The sequence below is a fragment of the Mus pahari genome, chromosome 22 (assembly GCF_900095145.1).
Source record: "Mus pahari chromosome 22, PAHARI_EIJ_v1.1, whole genome shotgun sequence".
NCBI lineage: Eukaryota > Metazoa > Chordata > Mammalia > Rodentia > Muridae > Mus > Mus pahari.
The window spans coordinates 41349266-41372827 of NC_034611.1; the positions used below are offsets into that span (position 1 = coordinate 41349266).

Genomic DNA, 23562 nt, shown 5'->3' on the forward strand with positions numbered 1-23562 from the left:
AAGAAAGAAAGAAAGAAAGAAAGAAAGAAAGAAAGAAAGAAAGAAAGAAAGAAAGAAAGAAAGAAAGAAAGAAAGAAAGAAAGAAAGATGCAAATTGTCTGTGAAAATAAAAGACTGGGTAAAGAGAAACAGTTGCAGACGAGACAATGTGTAACTAATCGAATAAGGTCCAAGACTGAAGGCCTATGGTTTACTCCCTCCAGCTTACAGACATTCTCACCATATCCAAGAGGCTTATTTATCATCTTAGTCCAAATTTGTACCATCTAGCTTCTTCATTTTGAAATCACAGGAAAAAGCGCACAGCTATTACACATAATCCTTACCCTCATGTGACAATCACCTAAGGCAGCCATGCTTCTAAACTCTAATTGCAGGCTTCTCAGTCTACTGATAACTGTGCCCTCCATCTTAGCTTTCAGATTCCCTTTAAAGTACCAAGTCCACCAAACAGAAAGGTACTCGACTCTTGGCAATTTAGACTGGTATACAATGAAACATAATCATGACTACCTTCATCAACCTTCTCTAATTTCTTCATGTCTTAAAAGACAAACCAACCAACCAACCAGTCCTGGGTCCACTGAGTGCTGCCCATGTGCAGAGTGAGGCTCTTCCCAGGAACCTGGGAATTCCATCAGTGGCCAGCCCCTGGCCCCACCTCCCCCACAGTCTCCCTGTCAGGACTACACACTGCTAATCGCTCCTTAGTAAGAGACAGAACCTGGTGATAATCTCCCTAGTCTATATCAGAATTTTGCGTGCCTTAATCTCCACAATTCCTTTATTTCTTTTTACTGCTCTGGAGTCAAGATATATAGCAGAAATATAAGACATTTGAAAACAGTGTTCATAGAGTACTACACTACTGAAATCTTACAGTTCAATACATTATTAATTTTTATCTAAATTATTTAAACACAAACTACTATATCAACTTTTTTTTTTGTTTTTCGAGACAGGGTTTCTCTGTGTAGCCCTGGCTGTCCTGGAACTCACTCTGTAGACCAGGCTGGCCTCGAATTCAGAAATCCGCTTGCCTCTGCCTCCCAAGTGCTGGGATTAAAGGCCTGCATCACCACTGCCCGGCCTATATCAACATTTAATTGTAAAATTGATGTACAAAAATGTAGAATTTCCTTTTGGGTAATGATTTTACTTCTAGAACTTTGCAAATTCTACACTTGAATACAAATGAAGTATAAACAGTATTAAAAAGAAACTTAAATGTTATTTACATAAATAGGCAAGTATCATTTGATTTCTGAATGGTATATTTTGTTATATAGCATGTATCTATTTAAATACAGTCTGCATATACAGAGATAACCTCTACGACTTCTATCTAGTCTTATTCTTCTTGTTAAATTAGTCAGCGAAAAATACTCTTTGGTATCCTGATGTCAAGTAAAAATGAAGTTATGACATAAATACTGCCATAGGCACCACTGCCATGGCACTGTTAAGGGCACTGTCTGTCCCATATGGTTCAAGTTGACCTTACCTACAAACATACCACGGTATAGACAAATGTGCTCCATTATTTACAAACAAGGAAGTCCAAAACATTCTAATCTAAACTTAATTTATCCACTTTAAAAAGTAATTACTAACAAAAAATATACTCACCTCTTCAATTAGCTTTTCACTTGGTGATGATGTGCAAAGGCAGACAAGGTAAGTTTGTTTAAAACTACCTTTTGTACCAATCTCAGGATGATCAGAACACAGCTTTGCTAGAGCAGTTGCTTGACTTAACTGATTTGTTTTGATTAGATGTTTAATTCTCATATCCAACAAGATGGGACCCTCAAAAGCTAAAAATTCATTCACTTAAAAAAAAAACAAGACATAATAGATTATTAACCTTTGGTAATTCACTTGCAACACAAATACTTTAAGAAAAACTGAAGACACAGAACCTCACACTCTTCCGTTTTAACAAGTTCCTACTGCTGTCAGTGAGGATATCATGCAATATTCCACTCTATAAGTAAAGGGAATCATACTGCCCACCTTGTAGCAGGGTCTTACTATATATTGCTTATGATGTCCTGAACTCTATGTAGCCCAGGCTGGCTTACAACTTGTGACCTGCCTGTTTGAGTTGTCCAATTGTTAAGGTTACAGGAATGTGATACCATACCAAGCTTGCCAACTTTTAAAGTCACAGCAAATGTTTTTACTTAAGGCCACATTTAGAATGGACTGAAAGGGTTTTTTCCCCCCTTTCTTTTTTTTTTTTCTTTTTTGGAGACAGGGTCTCAACAGTGTAGCCCTGGAAGGTTTAGAACTATTAGACCAGGTTAACCTTGAACTCATGGAGATCCTCCAGCTTCTGCCTTCGGAGTAAAGGTGTATACCAGCACACTTGGCTTGAAGAAACTTCTTGCTTATACAAATATTTCTGCATCAAACTCTTTTAAAATCATAGTAAATCTCCCAATGCGTTTATTCCTTTTGTTTGTTTTGGTTTTGGTTTTTGGTTTCTCTGTGTAGCTCTGACTGACCTAGAACTCACTCTATAGACCAGGATGGACTCTGCCTCCTAAGTGCTGGGATTAAAGGCGTGCGCCACCACTGCTGGGCTTGATGCAGTTCTTAAACAACCCAATTACCCATGTAATAGTTACCTATGTAATAGTTACCTATGTAATAATAAAGGGTATTTGGACAATCTAGAATAAGAAATTCAACGAATACTTGGTTTAACGTTGACAATGTACTTATTCTTTTATAAAGGGGAAGACTATCTTTTTAATTGATGTTTTACAATAAAAATCTACACAAAAAATAGTAAGAAGGGGGAAAGGTCTGCCAAAGGAAAAATCCATTAAATGCACTTGGGATTTTACTTCTTTCAAGATATTATGGCTAAGACACTTAAGTACAATAAGCTTCTACTCTTCTTGAGCCTGTGCTCTTCTGCTTCGCTAGAATATGGGGTCATTTTGCACCTGCGAGCAAGAATTAATGTTTTAGCAAGTATGAATTCAAATACTTCCCTTAGATTTCTGTTCCTGGGTAAAAATCATGTTTAAACATTTCTTTCTTGCCTTTAGAAAATTCCTAATAACCAGTAACTGAAATGTTCTGTAGCTGAAACACTGTATTCTCTAACTGTGAGTTCATGGAAGAAGTATCCAATGAGTAGGTGAGAGATGGTCTTTCCTTTCCCATCAGGTCCTGCCTAGAACCTTTCTCTGCTCTCCTAAAAAGTCACATCCATAAAGCACTGTGACTGTGACTCATGAGTACTAAAGTCACAAATACTTAAACAATAGCACAGAATTACACATTTAAACCATTACTTCAGTCTAGCATTTGTACCTACAGTCACTTAATCTTTACACTGAACTAAAAGGAGAACATTATAAAGACTAAACACAGATGAATCAAATGTACAATATCTAGTGTCTTTATCTGACACAAATGTAATACATTAATTACATTTCTTTTTTTAGCTCTAAATGATCTTATTAGGACATTGATATTTCAATATATTTTCAACTGAGTTCATTATCAAAACAAATTCTAATAAAAGTTTTAAATAACAATTTACATAAAGTTAAAAGACTTTAATTCTGACTAGAAAGATCACAGTAAAGAATGAATTTCAAAGTGGCAAGTATCTATCAAAACTGATGGCATTTCCTAAAAGGTCAATTTCAAATAATCCCTAAACTGTTTTGGAACAGAGTACATAAATCAAAATTACAACCTGTGCAGAATAATTTTTAGATCAATGTACTAAAAAAATAAATATCAGGACAAGAGATTTGGTTGAGGAGGTAAGAGCACTTGCTGCAATTTGGGAACAACTGTATTGAATCCCCAACACAGTAGCTCACAGCCATCTTTGTAACTGCAGTCCCAGGGAATCTGATGCCCTCTGCTGACCCTCCCAGGCCATAGATACACATGTGGAGCACACGCATACACACAAGTAAAACACAGGCATAAAACAATAAAATCCATCTAAAACAATTTTTACAGAAATGTTAGTCTTAAAAATTCAAAATGCTAGGCACTTATGTTTTAATGATGGAAACCAATGGCCCGCTTAGGAGACTTAGATCTCTAGGGAGCACAGAGCACAGGGGCAGAAGAGATTTGTGTGGTCAGTGTCTGTAGCCCCACCACTCAGCAGAAGGAGTAAACTGAGGCACTCACCAACAGATGATTTCCCAAGCCACAAAATCATCTCATGGCAGAACGAGATTAGAATGTGTTTTCTGACTTCTAACTTCATCAATCTCTGTAGGTCCAGAGAGGTGAGGACCTGTCTGATTACTGTACCTGCTTCTAACTTGAAAAATTATACTTTAACCTCAGTGAACAGTTGGGAAGGAGGACTGCACGCCCCACAGGTACCGCTTCAGATGGAAGGCCCCACTAGCGCCGGACTGCTCTGCTAAAGTCCCTTCTCCCAGCTCCTATACCCTTCCTCCTCCTTCCATCCCTTCTCAGTACTTGGCATCATCCATGGTCTCCAACCTCCACCATGGCTCTCCCTGCAAGACTGGGATGTTAGAGCAATGTCTTTAGTGCTCACAGACTTGTTTTATGTTCTTTATCTCCGAGTACCTAAATAAAGCACCACATTTCATTTTCTTCTATGCTTTTCATAAACACATACCATAGAAAAATAAAGTTAAATTGTAGTCATGTTTAATCTGTCTACTTTGTTTGCATCTACCCTTCAAGAGGAAAAAAGGCCTAAACTGGTTTTAAGCCTATCAATATAGCTAAGTAACAAAACTGCAATCTAGGTGTATGATGTTCAACCAGTTTAATTAAAAAATATTATTTCCATTAGTGACACTTTTATCAATAATAAACGATCCAGGTGTGATGGCACACATGCTTAACCCACACACCTGGGAAAAAGTCAGCCACTTTTCCTACTTTTGTTCCCGAGTATCAGTCAGATAGTCAGGAAAGTGAGTATCTGAGTTCAAGTCCCGGCAGGGTTACAAAGTATGACTTTGTCTCAAAAGAAAAAAGAAGGAGGAGAAGGGGAGTGAGGAGGAGGAAAAGGAGAAGAAATAAAGACATTTTTAAGAGATAAATAAACCATAGCACAAATACTGCTGTATGTAAAACAGTTTGTCCCACTGCTCTTGATTTCCCCACAAAAAAATGAGGCCAACTTATTTATTACTAAGTGCACACTCTCACGCCAGGTTTAAGAGCTGTTTTTGTCACATCTTTGATGCAATGCTCCCGAAGGATGATTAGTCAGTCGCAGACAAAGGAAGTTCCTGCTGGACAAGATAGTAACAAGTGGAAGACTAACACCTGAAAGGCTGAAGCAGGAAGGCTGTCATGTGTTGGAGGTCATCCCGGTCTACACAGTTCTAGACCCATCTGGGGTATACAGAAAGACCCTATCTCAAAAAATCAAATGAGAAAACTCCCACAGGGGTAAGGGGTACTATATCACCACACAGTATGCATCATATCCATACCTACATCTACTTAGCTATGTTCAACTCAGAAACTAAAGAGTCAGCCGCAAAAACAAAACAAAAAAACAAAACAAAACAAAACAAGAACCTTCTATGAATAAATTACTAATATATCCAATTCATTTAGTCCTTCGGCTATTCTACTCTACCATCGATCACTGACTAACCACATCCCAAAACACTAGACCACTGTAAGGGGCCTCCTAACTGTCATGGAGGAATCTAGGACACTGAAGTCTTTAGCTGCTGCTGTTTTTTTCAGCTTTTTAATTTATTCTGGTAATTTTATATATGCATATAATATATTTTGGATATATTCACTCCACTTCATATCCTTTCCTATTCCAAGTGGAACGTTTTTCCAACTAATAGTCTTACCCAGCCACCACATGGAGGCTCACAACCATCCGTAGTGAGATCTGACGCCTTCTTCTGGGGTGTCTGAGGACAGCTACAGTGTACAGTGTACTTAAGACAAATAAATAAATCTTAACAAATAACACACACACACACACACACACACACACACACACACACACACACACAGATGACAGCTGGAGGCAGTAATGTCCATCCTTTACTGAGCCGTTAGTGGAAGGTGAACAGCTCTGGCCAAGGAAGGAAACTCCTCTTTGTATGGTGTGGGCACTAGTAGATGTCCTTCACCACCACAAAGCCCAATGTGATACTGACATCAAACAGGCACACAGATCAGGTAACAGAACCGAATTCAGAAGAAACTTTACCACCTATGATCAAATGAGCATCAAAGAGTGTCCCTAGGAAACCAATCCGCATATAAAGAGTGGTGCCGTACCTTTAATCTTGTACCATTTAAGAAAATTAACTTTAAAAGTATTAAAATCTGAACATTAGACTAAAAACTACACAACTTCTATAATAAATCAAGGGAAAAATTCTAAATGACATTGTATTTTGAAATTATTTCTTAGCTATTACACCAAAGAGACAGGCAATGAAGGCAAAAACCAAGCAGGAGACTCTCAAATTTCTGTTCATCAAAGAGAATAATCAATAAATTGAAAAGGTAAATGATAGAAAACATTTACAAACCATACATGTGATAAAGGATTACTCTCCGAGTAAGAACATAAATCAAGTAAGTTCTTATTTTAAATGGCTATGCAGTAAGGAGCTCTTTCTCTAAAGATGATATACAAACAACTAATAAGCACATAGAACATTAAAACTTAATTGGAAAAATGAAAGCTACTTCGTAACAGCAGACTAGGCTAATGAAAGAACTAAAGGGGTTGGTGACAATATGGAGAAGCCAGGACTGTAAAATCTTATAAACTCTAGAGTAAACAGTACAGCAGCCAGGCAACAAACCATCATAAAATTCATCCATTTTCGGGACAATACCTCAAAAGAACAGAAAGCATACTCTGAGATAGTAGTACCCAGGTTTATAGCAGAAAGTGCTAGCTAGTTTTATGCCACCTTGAATTAGGCTAGAGTCATTTTGAAAAAGGAAAACTCAATTGAGAATAGAATGCTTCTGCTGAACTGGGCTGTGGCATACTTTCTTTCTTGATGACTGGGAGGGAAGCAAGCCAGTAAGCAGCACTCCTCCATGGCCTCTGCTTCACTTCCTGCCTCCAGGTTCCACAAGCTGTAAGATGAAATAGAGTTTCCTTTGAGGAAGGAAGGAGAAAAGAGAATTGCTGGATTTGAAATTCAATAAAAGGCAGACAAGCTGACAACTAAATTATTTCACTAGAGAAGCACAGGAGGGAAACGCTGAAGAATTCAGTGTGGCAAAGTTTTGTTTTATAATTACATTTTTATATTTAAGAATGGTAGATATGGTAGATAGAGGGGCTGGCGAGATGGCTAGTGGGTAGGAGCACTGACTGCTCTTCTGAAGGCCCTGAGTTCAAATCCCAGCAGCCACATGGTGGCTCACAACCCCCCCCCCCTCACCTAATGAGATCTGATGCCCTCTTCTGGCAGTCTGAAGACAGCTACAGTGCACTTATGTATAATAATAAATAAATCTTAAAAAAAAAATGGTAGACAGAAAAGAAAAGCAAGTTCATGTCTAAAGATGTGCAACAAGTGTCAGAACTCAGTGCTAACATGTAGAAAGATAGTAAAACTAAACCCCAAAAGGAAAATCATTCAAAGTATGAGAGCGCTAAAGCTGATGGAGACATACCAGGGAGGGCCTGCTGCTTACAACTAGGTGTTGCTTATTATAAAAGCAGAAGTCGTCTCTTAGGAACTGTAGTAAGACTAACTTAAAACAACAAAGAGGTTAATGTGAAACTGATAAACACAGAAATTAATGTTCAAAATGAAGCTGATGGTACACTTTCAAAGCAGCGGAAAGGAGATGTTTTCCTAAATACAAGTCTGAGAATGACTTGTGACTAATTAACTCAGCACATGTAGGTTATAATTTTTAAATAAATTATCTCAAAACACATGAAAGACCCATAGGTAAGACATGAGCCACGACATCTAGAGAAAAATACAAAAGGAAAATCTCTATGATGTTCTATTTGCTGCTGATGTTTTAGATAAAAACATAAAAAAACATGACTCATAACAGGGAGCACTAAGGAGCGGACCTTTAATGTTGAAACCTGCTCTATCAGTGGCTGTTAAGAGGAAGGCTAAGATAGTGTAAGAGAACACACCCACAAAGCTTAGGACAAAGCATTTGTAAGTCACAACTGTTAATATTCAACAAGAAAACAATAGTCCAAAAAGCAGGCAATGATATGAATAGATTTTTTTATAAAAAAAAATACAGATGACAAATGTACATTTTAAAAAGATATGGAATATCACCAATTACCGCAGAAACACAAATTAAAATAAAATATTGTGATATCTCCACAATATCCATCAGATGGCTACAACATCCAAACCAGACAACTGCTAGGAAAGATCTAGAGTCAGAACAATTATCTGACAAAAATACAAAATTCTACATAAGCATCTTATTAGACGATCTAGCAGTCTCTGAGAAAACTAAACAGTGTTTTCCACCAAGATACTCTAACCAAACTCTAAGGATTTGCCTAATTCATGTGGAAACTCATGGAAACTTACATATAAGCATTTACAAGCAGCTTTGTTCAAACCACTAAAAATGATGGTGGCCAGGAAATAAATGAATCATAGTACATATATACTAACGACATACTAAAAAAAGGATTAACTAGTATGTCACACAAAGACACAGGGAAATGTTAGACGTGTACTGTTATGTCAAAAACACCAAATGGAAAAGGCTATAATTATAATTATTCAGTACAGAAAAGGCCAAACTACAGGCAGCATGTGGATCTGTAGTTGTCAGGTTTTGGTGAGAAATGAGAGTGGGTGATAATACATTTTTGTTAGAACAGTGAAACTATTATGGATGCATATATAACACAGTTTCTGACTTTATAGAACTTTATAGCAAAAGGAATGAATATTAACGTATTTGGATTCCAAAAGTTTGGAGGTACAATAGTCCAGGATAGACTGGAATGTGACAAATAAACCTAATGGTGGCACCAAGCTACAGCTTATCTGCGTACCATGAGGCAGGGGCTTGTGAGTTCCACTACTGAAAAAAGACAACACAGGGAGGGAGTCTGACTATGACAAATGTCTACAGATCCCACACTAAGAGATGAAGGGACAATAACTAAGAGTGTAGTGATGCATTAGTACTGTAGCATCCTAATATGTTCATAAATGTACTACAGAAAGACTAGTTTGTTTATATGTGTATATCTGTCCAGTGACCCACATATTGGCTTCTGATACTATTCTCCAATAAAAGGAACAAGGGAAATATTCAAGACAACCCTGGAACACCTTGTAATAGGAGAAAATAAGGAAGTAGCTCATATAAAACACAAATCTCACAATGCTAGGGTTATATCAATGCAATCAGGAATATTCTCGCCAAAAGCTACAGAAATTTGAGCAATAAAATACTGTAGCATTAGACTAAGATCAAAATGTTTTTAAACTATCCATGAGTACACACGAATATTAAGTGAATGAGGAAGACATAAATATCTGCAGAACTCTGAACAGGAGACACATGGATCTCCTCTCTCGAGGAGGCAGAGGATATTTCCTACCTAAGTGTGGGATTTACGAAGGGACATCCTTGAGAGGACACAGCATGGGAGGAAGAGCAATCTCAGAGGACAGAAAACTGCCGCACTCTAGGCAGATTGTCGAAGGTCTTCAACAATGCTTAAGTCATGCTGATGTGTGTGATGACAGAATGGTATTGTCCCCGTCTGTGGTCCTTCCTCCAAAGTCCAAAGCCCCATGTGATCACAGAACACTGAACAAGTTTCAGTGAAGACATTGCACAAAATATCTAAAGCAGCACTCTCAAAACCACCGAGTTTGTCAAAAAGGGTAAAGGCTGAACCGCTACCCCACCAGGGGACTTGGGAGGGTGACAGATGTAGTGGGACTTGGGAGGGTGACGGATGTAGTGAAGTGCACCGGCTTGGATCCGGGGCAGGAAGGAGAACGAGGCACTGGACTCCATTAGTAACACAGTATTTATACTGGCTTATTGCTTTTGTTCAGTGTACTTTACTAATGTAAGACATCAACACCTCACAATCATTCTGTATATGTGTAATAAATGAGCCTGGCACTGAGGCTTACCATGTTAATCCCAGAACCCAGTAGGCAAAGAAGAATTATAGCAAGGTGGAGGCCAACACATCTCAGAGAAACAAGGCAATATAAAGAAGTAATAAATGAAGTCAAACTTACTTCAATACTGAACGTTCTTGCTTAAGAGAACTCTGAACAGTGATTATGGTCTTTCATCAAATACTTAAAGAGGAAAGTAGAGAATCATGGCCCAGATATAAAGAGAAATAAGTGTGTTTTACTAGTAAGGCAACAATAACTAAATAACCTGGATAAAAAATCAACTGAGAGCAGCTAAGAAGCCAGGAGTACATGAGCACCTGAGTTTCTGAATGCAGTCATCCCCACCCGATCCCCATACACAGTCCTGTGCAACTAAGCAGGTACTTACCAACCAGTTCTGGCTTTTGTTTTTGCTTTGTTTTTTGTTTTTTTGAGACAGAATCCCAGAATAGGGATCAGACTGGTCTTCGGTTCAGTATGTAGCCCATGCTGCTCTCATATTTAAGATCATCCTCCCTCTAAACTGCTAGAATTACGGGTATATACTATCATGGTTGGCTTTAAGATATCTTTTTATGGTTATAACTAAGGACCTTGATTAAAAAGCTATCTGATAGATCTGCTATTGATAAAACTGAGAAAGAAAAATAACTTGAATAATAAATACAGTGCCCAAAGGAGCTTGGTAAGGGGGGGAGACAGGATGGATGGAGTACTGAAGTTAGCTTTAAAACATTATTTATGGAGGACTGAAGAAAAAGCTCAGCAGTTAAGAGAACGTGCCACCCTTTCAGATGACCCAAGTGTGTATCCCAGCACCCACATCAGCCTCATAAAAGCTCTCAGGGATCCAATGGGGCTCTTCTGGCCTCCACAGGCAGACTCCCAAAATAATAAAATTAAAATACATCACTTATGTATTAAAAAAGATTTAAGAATGCAGAGTGGGGACATAAAGAACAACAGTGAGTGGGGCTGAAGGAATGATTCTCCAGTTCAGAGAATCTGAGTTCAGTTTCCAGCATCCACACAGGTGGTGCATAACTGTCTGTAACTCTTAGCTGCAGGAAATGTGAACCCCTTGACCTCTGGGGCACCCACATATGTTCGTACCCAGAGGTACACATACACATATAAAAAACTGAAAATAATTTTTAAAAAGAAAACCAATCTTGTATGACTAGTGATTTCAATGACTTAGCAAAACCATAACTGTCATTATACTAAGTATACATTACTACAATAACTGGGGTGACCTAAAGCTCACCATATCATATTTGGGATACAAACTAAATGCCGACAGAATGACTCAGTATAAGAAAAACATGTATCTAAAGATGAGGAATCATGACAGCAGATGTCCATGCCACATCAGGATTTTCAGACTACATTAAAAACAAAACTAAGCATGACAATTATAGTGGCTTTAGAAAATCTCCTATGTGGGGGCCGGGGAGATGCAAAGCATTCTCTGCTCAAGCATGGAGGACTTGAGATTGAGCCTTAGCACCTATATTAAAAGTTGGGCATGGTGGTGTATGCTTGCAATCTCAGTGCTGGAGAGCAGGAGATAGATTCTTAGAACTCACTGGCCATCATCAGTCTAGCTGAATGATGGCCTAAGAGTTCAAAATGAGAACCTGTCTCAAAATACAGAGTAGACACTGCTGCTCCTAAGGTATGACACTCAACATTATTCTCTCGCTTCTACAGGTACTGGCATACATGTCCAGTGATAACTAATCAATATATGTGATTTGTGAAACACACACACAATTGCAGACTTTGGATGAAGCTCAAATGGTAGAGTGGGTTTTTTTCTGATTTAACAAAAATGTGTGAGTTTAGCAAAATGCTACTGAGAAGCTAATCCTTCACTGGCTGCAATTTACTTTTATTAGGCTAGTTGTAATAAGGTATAATACTAGAGTTAAGTTCAGGACCAAACATTAATTCTTTTTTTTTTTTGGTTTTTTGAGACAGGGTTTTTCTGTGTAGCTCTGGCTGTCCTGGAACTCACTTTGTAGACCAGGCTAGCCTCGAACTCAGAAATCCACCTGCCTCTGCCTCCCGAGTGCTGGGATTAAAGGCNTGCTCCACCAGGCCCGGCTCTTATCTCTGCTTCACATCACTAGAAATGTGACTCAGAAGACAACCCATCTTTTTAAGCCTCCACTTCCTCATCTGTGAAACAGACAAGGAACTCTACCTGTATCAGAGGACCATTTTAAGAGTTCTATTAAGTGACACATAGAAATACACACCTGCATTCTACTATGAACTATACTCAAAATAACTTGGCATTAGAAATGAAGCATGTCGGCGTTAACCTCTCAGAGAGAAACACAGTATGTCAAAAGCAAAGAACCTAGGACTCGCTACTCTACAAGTGTTGCTGTTGTTTTCGGTGCTGAGGTACAGTCAGAAAAGGTGACTTTTGACTCTAACTCCAGCATTAAGCCTGAAATCCCAGGCCACTTTTAACTATACAGTGAGATCCTGTCTAAAACACCACCACCGCCAGTGTCACCGCCAGCGCCACCACCACCAGCGGCAGCGGCAGCCGCAGCGGCAGCGGCAGCAACGGCGACGGCGGCGGCAGCAGCAGCGAGCTCTACTTTCCATTTCTCTAAGGTCTCAGCACTACAGAGACCTGGCTGTCTTTGAAGGAAGGCTAACACTCCAGCAATCAGGAAAGCATGGCCAAGGGGGCAGAAAAAGGAGGGAACCACTTGTCTGAAGAAATGTTTAGAGATGAACAGAAATGCCTTCTGGTAAATTTCAAAGTATCAGCAGGGAACAGTTACACTGGCTTATGGCCACAGACCTTACTGTCACAGAGCAAACGACCAGACTTTGCCAACAGTCACTAGGAAAAACAGCAATGATGAAAGAGGTAGAAATAAATATATGCCCTTCCTACTGCACATGCTAATTTCTTATCACTCCAGTTAAGTATCGATTCAATACCTTAGGGTTTAGGGGAAATCTAAACAAATGTGTATAGGTAATTTTCTTTTTTCTTATTTTACTTATTTTGGAGAAAGAGTCTCACTATGTAGCCCTGGCTGGCATGAAACAGTCTACATGGGTCAGGCTAGTCCCACACAGAACCGTGCACCTCTGCTTGCCAGAGCGATTTTAAATGACTTTAAGGAGAGCGTACCCAGGAGATAACTGTGCTGCTGTTCTTTATGGTATAAGCACTACAGCACTCTCGATTAGTACTAGTATTAGTATCTAGTATTAGAACTTAGCTACCTACTTCAATGGAATACCTGCCAGTTTGAATAATCTTTATTGCTTAATAAAACTGATTCATAAAACACAATGAAACTGAACAGTAATCTGAAAGAATCAACCTTAGAAACAGAATACTGAAGAGTCCCAACAGAGAGTGCTTGCTCTGAGGAAAAGCATTCACTACCTCACTTCTGCTTGTCATCTGTTAAATGAGCTCATCAGTACATATAAATCATTGCTATCTGCCACAGCACGAACCCCTATGATGAAAAGAAGTTGAGAAAAAAAATTGTAATTTGGGTTATTCTAAATTCCTATAAATACATCTTCCCCCACAAAACTTTGTAAGTCTTTAGGCCTTCATGTAAAATTATATGCACCTCATTTGATACATTTTAAGAAGAGTTATATCCAAACAAATGTAAATATTTGTCTTTCACAGGCTAATGACATTTTGCTTTTCATCCTCTCTCTGGAAATTTACCTTTCTCTTTATCCAGTGGTCCCTGGGAGAGTATAGTGGTGAGCACTGCATTTTTCCACACCCCAGTCTCCTGCGCTAGAGTGGCTAGGAACTGCAGCTCGCAGCTGCCGCTCTCCATCAGGGTCTCATGTGCTATCTACAACAGTAAGTAAACACAGCATTTAGATGCTTTAAAGTTTCATCGAATAAGCAAAACCAATTAAACTACATTTGTGGTAAATGGGTAAGTGATCTCACCTGTACCAAGGTCTGAAACTGTTCCCACTGTTTATCTGATAGCTCAACAGGTAGACACAGTAAAAGTTCAACACAGCTTCTAAAACAGAAACAGATACAAATGATTATTGAAAATAAGACAAAAATCAATAATCCTGTTAGTCTTTATTAGTTATTTTAAATAAATCTATTTTAAATTAAATATTATAAGACCTGAGCCATAAAGTTTAAGAAAAAGTTAATTATGGTATTTGATTCATTTTTCAAAGTTCTACTCACAATGCCAAGCGTTCCAGAACCAAGGCTACACTTTCACACTCAGAGGTAAGGTATGGTCGAGCTTTAACGTAACTCTGGATGGCCACTGTGTATACCTCCAGTAAAGGTAAAGGGTCTTCTGAAGTTTTCCATTTCTCTGCATATTCAAGAAGTGTCTGTTTCGGAAGGAATAACAGAACATTCAAATGTAAATAAAAAAAAAAACATGCCGACTAGTCAATGATGTTTTTCTAACTGTTTTGAACAAAATGTCTCGAATATGTCTCCAACACGGTTGTATCTCATGCTAGCAGCCAAACTCGGTAATTTATCAATTTCCTAAATCATACTTGTTTTGAAGACATGGAGAAGTCATGCCATAGTTGAAGGAGAAAGAAAAACTTTCTATGTTATAATCAAACTAAAGGAATTCATGTCCAAACAAAATAGTTCTTCAGAGACTACTCTAAGGCCAGGTAACCCTGAAGAGGGAACTAGCACAGCCAAGAGAACAGACCACAGAAAGGACAAGTGCACTACAGTGAAGGAGCACCAAGGGCCACAGCAAACGCACGTGCACTGTAGTGACAGAGCACCAAGGGCCACAGCAAACGCACGTGCACTNACTGTAGTGACAGAGCACCAAGGGCCACAGCAAACGCACGTGCACTACAGTGACGGAGCACCAAGGGCCACAGCAAACGCACGTGCACTGTAGTGGCAGAGCACCAAGGGCTACAGCAAACGCACGTGCATCTGCACTGCACACACAGATCCTACTGAAAAGAACTCCAAATATTGATGGGCTCAACTAGCCAATGAAAAACCATGAGCTGAATGGATTAACAAACAAAATCCAGAGCAGGCCTGGTAGCAAAGACCTTTAATCCCAGGAGGCAGAAGCAGGAGGACCCGTGAGCCTTGGCCAGACTGCTGTCCACAGCCAGTTCTAGGACAGCTAAGACTACATAGACTTCTCAAACAGAACAACAACTACAACAAAAAGCCAACTTTCTGTTGTTTACAAGGAACGTTAAAGATAACCTTAAAGACAAAGGATAGAAGAAAGTATCCCAAGCAAATGGGACCAGGAAGAAAAGTTGTCACTATCCTAATTTCTGATAAAACAGGCTTCAAATGAAAATTAATCAAGAGATAAAGAAGGCACTTCATCCTAGTCAATGGAACAATTAACAGAGAAGACATTTACACTACTAAACGTATATGCACCAAACTCTGGCACACCCAACTTCATAAAACAAACACTATGGGAATTAAAGATGGATTAGTTCCAATTCAGTACAGGGGGTGATTTCAATACCCCATTTTCTCCTGTGCATAGATCCAGAGAACGTCAGAATTAAATGACACCAGGTATCAAAAAGACCTAAGTATCTACAGACTATCTCACTCAATGCCAAAGAATACACACTCCACTCAGGCGCCCACGGAAGCTTTTCTAAAATGGAACATATCCTGGTACATAAAACAAATCTTAACAAGTTCCAAAAAAACTTGAAACAGTTCTGAATTCTGTGTCCTATCGGACTACAATGCAATAATAAAGGTTTAAAAAATTCAACAGCAAATGGATGTCTGGTAACTATACAAACTCATGGAGATCAAACAACATATTACTAAATGATAAGTGGATCAAAGAAATCAAGAAAAAATTTAAGGCTAACACAGAAGGGTAGAGGAACTCTCCATTAAACCCAGAGAACAGGCGTCACACCTCCTCTCTGGATCCTGTCTGGAGTAACAGCTAGAAAAAAAATATTAAAATCCTAGAATTAAAGGGACAGGAAAGCACAGGTGAGCAAACGCCCTGGAGTGTTGTTCTAAGAGGAGTTGTAGCTGGAGGTGCCTACGTTTAATATTCAGAAAGCACACAGATAAATGACTAAATAATATAACTCAGGAATTTGGAAAAAAGGAAGAAATACTAAAAGTCGAGAGTATAAATTAATGGAATAAGCACAAAGAAAACATTATTAAGAATTGAGGAACTAGAGGGGAGGAGGATAAGTATGATCAGCAGCCCCCTGAGCTAATTAACCAAAAGAAAAACAACCAAAATCAACAGAATTAGAGATACAATAGACACACAAAAAAGCCAGAATACTAATAGTTTTTAAAACTATACCCATTTAAATTAGAAAATCTAAAAGAAATGGAAACCATGGGAAACAGTAGTAGAAAAATCCAAGAAGAGCTCAACAACTTGAAGAGACCTCTAACAAATAAGGAGATCAAGCAGTAATAAAAAGCCTTCCTCGAGGCTGGAGAGATGACTCCGTGGACAAGAACACCTGCTTGGTCTTCCAAAGAGGTCCAGTATTTAGATCTGACCTCAAAGCTTCTTGTAATCATAATTTTGGTGGACCCAATGCCCTCTTCTGACCTCTATAATGGTGCTCAAATGCACATGTATATACATACAAACAGAAACACACATAAAAAACAAACATTTTAAAGTCATCTGTGCCTAGGTCCAGCAAAATTCTACCAGTATTTCTACAAAGAATTACAAACAATGTTTCTTAAATTATCAGGCTGGAGAGATGGCTCAGTGGTTAAGAGCACTGGCTACTTGCTCTTCCAGAGGTCCTGAGTTCAAATCCCAGCAACCACATGGTGGCTCCCAACCATCTGTAATAGGATCCAATGCCCTCTTCTGGTGTGTCTGAAGACAGTGACAGTGTACTCATAAATGAACTAAATAAATCTTTAAATTATCAAAAGAGAAACAGAAAGAACATTTTTAAACCTATTCTATGAAGGTAGTATTATGCTAATAACCAAATTCAGGTAAAGAAACAACAGAAAACTACAGGTCAATATCCCTGATGAACAGATGCAAAAATCCTCAATAAAATACGTGTATGCTTACTATAGGCATCAAAGATCATTTACCTTGATTAAGTTGGCATTATCCCAGAGATAAAGGGATGATTCTGCATATGTAAATTAGTAAAAGTAAAATAACACAAATGGGAAAAAATCATGTGATCATTTCAATAGATGCAGAAAAGACATCTAACAAAAGCCACTATGCAGTCCCCTTTACTGCACACCCACAGGCTTGGACAGTCAGGTGAGTGTCAGGTGTCAGGGATGAGCACAGTAGTAACCCTATTCCACATACTATAGGGCATGCAAGCTCCAGATGCGGTGCAATACCCACACGTATGTGCCCTGGGCTGTGCTTATGGACTAAAGCCCACACCATGGACTCAGTGAGCTCAGGACTTTCTGCAGACCATCATCAGGCCTGGTAACTTCTTAGGATAGAGGAAGTCTGGAAACAAATGGGCCAGAGTACTGCACAGAAGGTAGCTGAGTTGGTGTTAGACACTGAGAGGAAGGAAGCTGAGAGCTGTGACTGCCTGCAAGGGCTTTTTGGCTGACACAGTCCCTGGGTGGGGGAACTGGCTGTGAGGTGAGTATCCCTACTTATCAGCAAGATCAGAGAGTAGTATCCAAAAAGAATCATGAACACCTTCAGTGTAATACCTTCCCCCAGGGTGTTGGACACTGGTTGAGTCCTATGGTGCCACCCTTTCAGTCCAACAGCTTGTTGAAAACATAGATGAGATCTATTGTATGGATAATGACACGTGACTGGCTTATCACATCTGCTTTGAAGTCTAAAGCTGACCATACCTATTTATAAACCACCTATTTGCCACCACAAACAAGTAGAGTAACCCTGCAAAAATGGTATCCTCTTCCGGCCAATATGTCTTCATGCCTGGCTTTGTCCCCTTGACCAATTGGGAAGTCAACAGTACCCCACGCTGATAGTGCCCGAGCTCACCCAGCAGATGTCTGATGGCAAGAACATGATGGCTATGTGTACCTCCCATTGCCTTGTACTGCTATGGGTTCTAACTGACAACAACTATCATGTTCAAGTACCACGTGTACATGAAGGAGGTGCAACAGATGCTTCACATCCAAACACGAACAGCAGTGACCTGATGCAGAGGATTCCCCAATACTGTGAAACAGCTGTCTGAGACATTACACCTCAGGGACTAAATACATCCTTCACCTTCCCTGGCAACTGCATCACCGTCAAGGAACTCTTCTAAGGCATCTCAGAGCTCACAGTGATGATTTGGTGCAAGGGCTTCATGCACTGATGGATAAAGGCACAGAATGGGTGGAGTTCTCCAAGGTACCAGGATACTACAGGCAGAGGAGGAAGTAGCCTAGAGCTGTCTTAGCAGCTAAAAGGCAGGAGCAGTGTGAACTCTGTACTCACTCAGAGCACGGCTGCTAGTCACACCCAATGTGCATCTGCTGCCTTATTCCCACATTGCTTGTATAAATTCTGCCATCAAACCAATTTCATGGTGTGAAGCAAAGCCCCAGAGAAGGCAGAGCTTCAGGAAGCTTCAACATATAAAAACATAAAGGATATATATGACAAAACCACAGACAACATCATCATAAAGAAAGAGAAACTTGAGACAACGCCACTACAATTAAGGACCGTACAGAACTGCCCACTATCAACACTCCTTTTTGCTGGAGTACTCAGCACATGAGCTGGAGCAACAAGGCAAGAGAGCAAAGCCAATGCTATACAAACAGGAACTTCCAGATGATAGGACAGACACTCACTACAACAAGACATCATAAAAATGTCACCAGAAAACTTCTAGAAATGTCAAACACTTTTAGAAAATCTGTAGGAAACAGAATCAACTTAGAAAACCCAGTAGCCTTTTTATACACCAACAGCAAACAAACAAGAGGCTCATGGGCACATTCCTGCTCATAACATTCATATATACAATGGGACAAAGTATAAACTATGTGACAGGTTTTGTTACCACTTGGGAATGTATACTAAACAGGTCAGACTTGGCATTCTCACAGAACAGGAAATTTTCTGGATGCCATCAAGGTTGTGTATTATACTACACTGCTAACTATTCAAAGTAGAATACTGACTTTTATTTGAAGCCACAATAATAACTCAAACATTATATTCTTTCACAAACTGTATGGTGTCTTTATCTCACCTGGAAAGTATTCAGGAAGTTTTTACAAATAATGAAATTTCATTTTCAAAACCTGTGACCTGGTGACAAGTCCCGTGAAGAGCTCACTAGGCAAGATTTATGGCTATGAGTAACTTTATTTTAGCATTAAGTAGTGCATTTTCTTGGAGGTTTATGCTAAGTTATCTACACATTACTTATTTTTTAAAGCAAATACACAAAAAAGGAAACAGTATTACTTTGTATTTGAAATCATTTTTTGAAAACATATGCACACAGTTAAATTAAAATTTTGTATATATTAAAGTATATGTGAGGGTTTGTATATGCTTGGCCCAGGGAGTGGCACTATTTGGAGGTCTGGCCTTGATGGAGTAAGTGTGTCACTGTGGGTGTGGACTTTGAGACCCTCATCCTAGCTGCCTGGAAGCCAGTCTTCTAGTTGCCTTCAGAACAAGAGATGGAATTCTCAGTTCCTCCAGCCCCATGTCTTCCTGGATGCTGCCATGCTCTAGCCTTGATTAATAATGGACTGAACCTCTGAACCTGTAAGCCAGCCCTAATTATTAAATGTCATACTTATAAGATGTTACCTTAGTCATGTTTTCTGTTCACTCCAGTAAAACCCTAAGGGGGGGGAAAATATATATATACACACACACACATGTTTGTGTGTGTGTGTATATATGTGTGTGTGTGTGTGTGTGTATGTATGTATAAACATATACACACATATACACATATATGAATAAGCATCGATATATTTGGGGCTTGGGGGTAAAATCTAAAACAAGGTTAACTACCATGTTCTATTCCCTGACATAAGACAGAATTAGGACTACCACACCCTACCTCTTCAGGTGCCCACTCCCTTCCTTCTCTACACATAGTAGGTAGGTTTGTTACCACCCACTGAGACACTGCAATGCCACTGAGAAACATGTTCAGGAATTAGGTATGAATGGGTGACTCCAGTTCAGTCTGGATTCCAGCTGCCACTGTGCTGAAAGATGAGTTCATCAGGTCTACCCCCAGCAAATAGGAAACCTCACGGGTAGTCCTCTCAGGAGAATTAAGTAAATAGCAGAACGAGTTCAGGTCTTTCAATCAAGGAATGAGGCCATGTCCCCATTTTTTATATACTTTTTGAACATTTTACCTAGCTAACATAAGCATGGTATGTAAGAATTATTTGAAAAGTCAGGCTTACATGTTATTTCACTTCACTTTCTTACTGACTTTATAAATTAGTAACATAGCACTTTTAGAGACAAGGGAACACATATTTCAATAAAAGATGAGTTTGTAGATTAAAATTTAATATAAGTAAATATAGGTTCTATATCAGTTTCCTATAATGAAAAATTATTTTTGTACTTTATTAACATCTAATTTTAATGCTTAATATTGACATATGTGTGCAGTGATTAAAATAAACCCTAAGTAATCTGAGAAGCTGTTTTGTCTGATTTCATTTAATTAAGTTCTAAAGACATACAAATACAAACAAAACTGGTATTGGAAAGCATGATAATAAACATTCTATTTATACTGGAAATAAAATAAAAATAGAGTAAAGCAGTCTTTCTTCTCCAGTCAAAAATACTACCCCCAAAAAGAAACTGCTCAGAGGACACGTGCAAGCGAGAGTTCACAGGCATGAAGAAGTCAAGAGAATACTCAAGTTCACATGTGTAAAGTGAAAACAGACCGTTTAGTATGATTCTGACCTCACTGAAATTACTACAAGAGAAAAATGGTGTTCCTCTTCATAACTGAAATAAAGAGACAGAAAACATGGCAACAGGAAGAAAGTACTCAAACATCATAAAGATTTTGCTGCTAAAATCACCATTCACTAAAAACTCTCCCAAAGTCTTTCTGGTCAAGATGAATGAAGAGGGACCCTAAGCATCTTTATAATTTAGAAGACTTCCAAAACAGGGGATTTTTGTCCCTCGATGTTGAATACACATTTAATCACTCATGTAAATCCAGGTATCCTCTGCTCAAAGAAACAAAACAAGCAAAAGCAACAACAACAACAACAACAACAACAACAACAACAACAACAAAACCCAGACTGTATCTTGAAGGAAAAAGACTCATTAGACTCTTGGTCAGCAGATCCGTAACTCACTAAAACCCTTCATGGTAGAAATTAGGCTGTGTGGGGATAACAACAATCAGGTAAGTTCTGTATATCCATCCAAACTGCACATACTCAGAAAAAGAAACCTGAATGTTGAAGATCTGGGGGGATGTGTGTGCATTTGTTCGTTTTATTCCCACAGACAGGATTTTGTTATATGAACCAGACTAGCTTCAAACTCATACAATCCTCCTGCCTTGGCTTACCTGGTGCTGGGGTTACAGCACTACATCTGAAGGGCAGTGATGTTTCTACAAAGCTACTCTCAGGGGATGCAGGACTTTTAAATTGTGAGGACAGGCTCTCTCGATTCAAGATATACACTGAGGTGAGGCTATTTTAGCCCTAACATAGCTCACCTAGAATTGGGTCATTCCAATTTGATTTTTTTTTTTTTCAGAATTCTTATTATTGATTTCCTAAATACCCTGGAGATAGAAGAGTAACTCTTCATTTCTCATAGACCTAAACTGTTTATATCCTCCAGTCTCTTAAGACTAGCTAGATCATTCAGATAAATAATGAAGTAGGAAACTTAAGAAATTAAAAAACAAAAATCAAAAAGAACTACGAATGGTGATTCATTACTGCAATTAAAAAGTGGCATTAGTTCCTGGGTACACCAACATGAAGCAAAACAACTACACAAGGAAACTGGTAACTTGGAGACACAAACCTTTCTCTAAAGAGGGCTGTTGAATTGTAGGTCTCTTAAGACTTCCTGCCACAGGCATGCACTTACTGGTGGGGCTGGGGAGCACTCCTGGTTTCATGTTCAGTTTCTAGCACACAGCCTCTAGAATCCTTGAAATCCACTTGAGTACTGAAGTCTTGAGTGGTATCTTACCAACTTCACAACGGAGAATGACCATGTAACAATCAGACTGGACTTCCAGCCCCACTGGGCCGAAGCTGCTGGGGAAGGGAAAGGAGTTTGGAATTGTGGCTGCTTGAATATGCTCGGCCCAAAGAGTGGCACTCTTAGGAGGTGTGGCCTGGTTAGAGCAGGCGTGGCCTTTGTGGAGGAAGTATGTCACTGCTGGGGTGGCCTTTAAGACCTTTCTCCTAGCTGCCTGAGGAGTCAGTCTTCTCTCGTTTGCCTTCAGAACAAGGTACAGATAGACCTCTCAGCTCCTCCAGTGCACACCTGCCTTGATGATGGACTGAACCCTCAGAACCTGTAAGCCAGACCAAATTAAATACTGTTTTTTATAAAAGTTGTCTTATGATGCCTGTTCACAGCAGTAAAACTCTAAGGCAGAAGTTGGTACCAGGGACCGTGGTATTGATTGCTACAATAGGCCTCAGCATGTTTTTGTTTGAGGAATGTGGATTTTGGGACTTTGGACTTGGAAAGCAGTAGAATGCTTTAAGTGGGGCTTAATGAGCCATCTTAGTAGGTATATGGAAGACACTGATGCTGAGGGTGATTTGAACTATGGGGGCCTGACTCAGGTTTCAGAGGAAAATAATGCTACTCTATGGACTTGAGCCTGTCCGTGTGACACTTTGGTGAAGACTATGGCTGCGTTTTGCCCTTGTCTGAAGAGTCTGCCTGAGGCTGAGGTGAAGAGATTTATGTTAACTGCACAGACAAAGAAGTCTCAGAAAAGCCCAGCAGAGACTTTGTCCTTCAGTTCACTCTCATAAAAAAAAAAAAAAAAAAAAAAAAAATTTGATAAAGTGTAGCAAGCTTAAAAAGAAAAAATACAAAATGTTTGGTTCAAGTGTTAAAGGGTCGCCAGGAAGTAGAAAGGACCTGAATCCTAGTTCAAGGTGATGAACGATTAAGGGAGTGGTGACTTCAAGGCAGATCCCACCCTGCTAAGCTTATTGTTTACAAAGGTCAGCCTGGGACGGAGCAAGTTCTAGGTGAAGAGAAGCTTAAATCCTGATATGGTGGTGCACACCTTTAATTCCAGCATTCAGGAGACAGAGCCTTGCAGATCTCTGAGTTCAAGGTCAATCTACAGAGCAAGTTTCAGGACAGCCAAGCTTAGGCAGTGAAGGAGCTGGAAAACAGAAAGCTGGTGATAGTGTAATAGAACAAGAGAGCCATGTTTCAGC

At 39.2% G+C, this 23562-nt stretch overlaps 1 protein-coding gene and 1 pseudogene across 1 annotated transcript in view; one reads left to right on the forward strand and one right to left on the reverse strand.

The window, feature by feature from the left end:
* Positions 1 to 23562, reverse strand: part of Znf292 (zinc finger protein 292) — a 70158-nt gene that overhangs the window by 21408 nt on the left and 25188 nt on the right. Inside the window, exons 2-5 of the mRNA XM_021221901.2 lie at positions 14350 to 14504; positions 14092 to 14170; positions 13855 to 13990; positions 1630 to 1832 (exon numbers count right to left, since the gene is read on the reverse strand). Coding sequence (XP_021077560.1) covers positions 1630 to 1832; positions 13855 to 13990; positions 14092 to 14170; positions 14350 to 14504 — 573 coding nt within the window. The remainder of the gene's footprint in view (positions 1 to 1629; positions 1833 to 13854; positions 13991 to 14091; positions 14171 to 14349; positions 14505 to 23562) is intronic.
* Positions 15963 to 16095, forward strand: LOC115062998 (annotated as a pseudogene).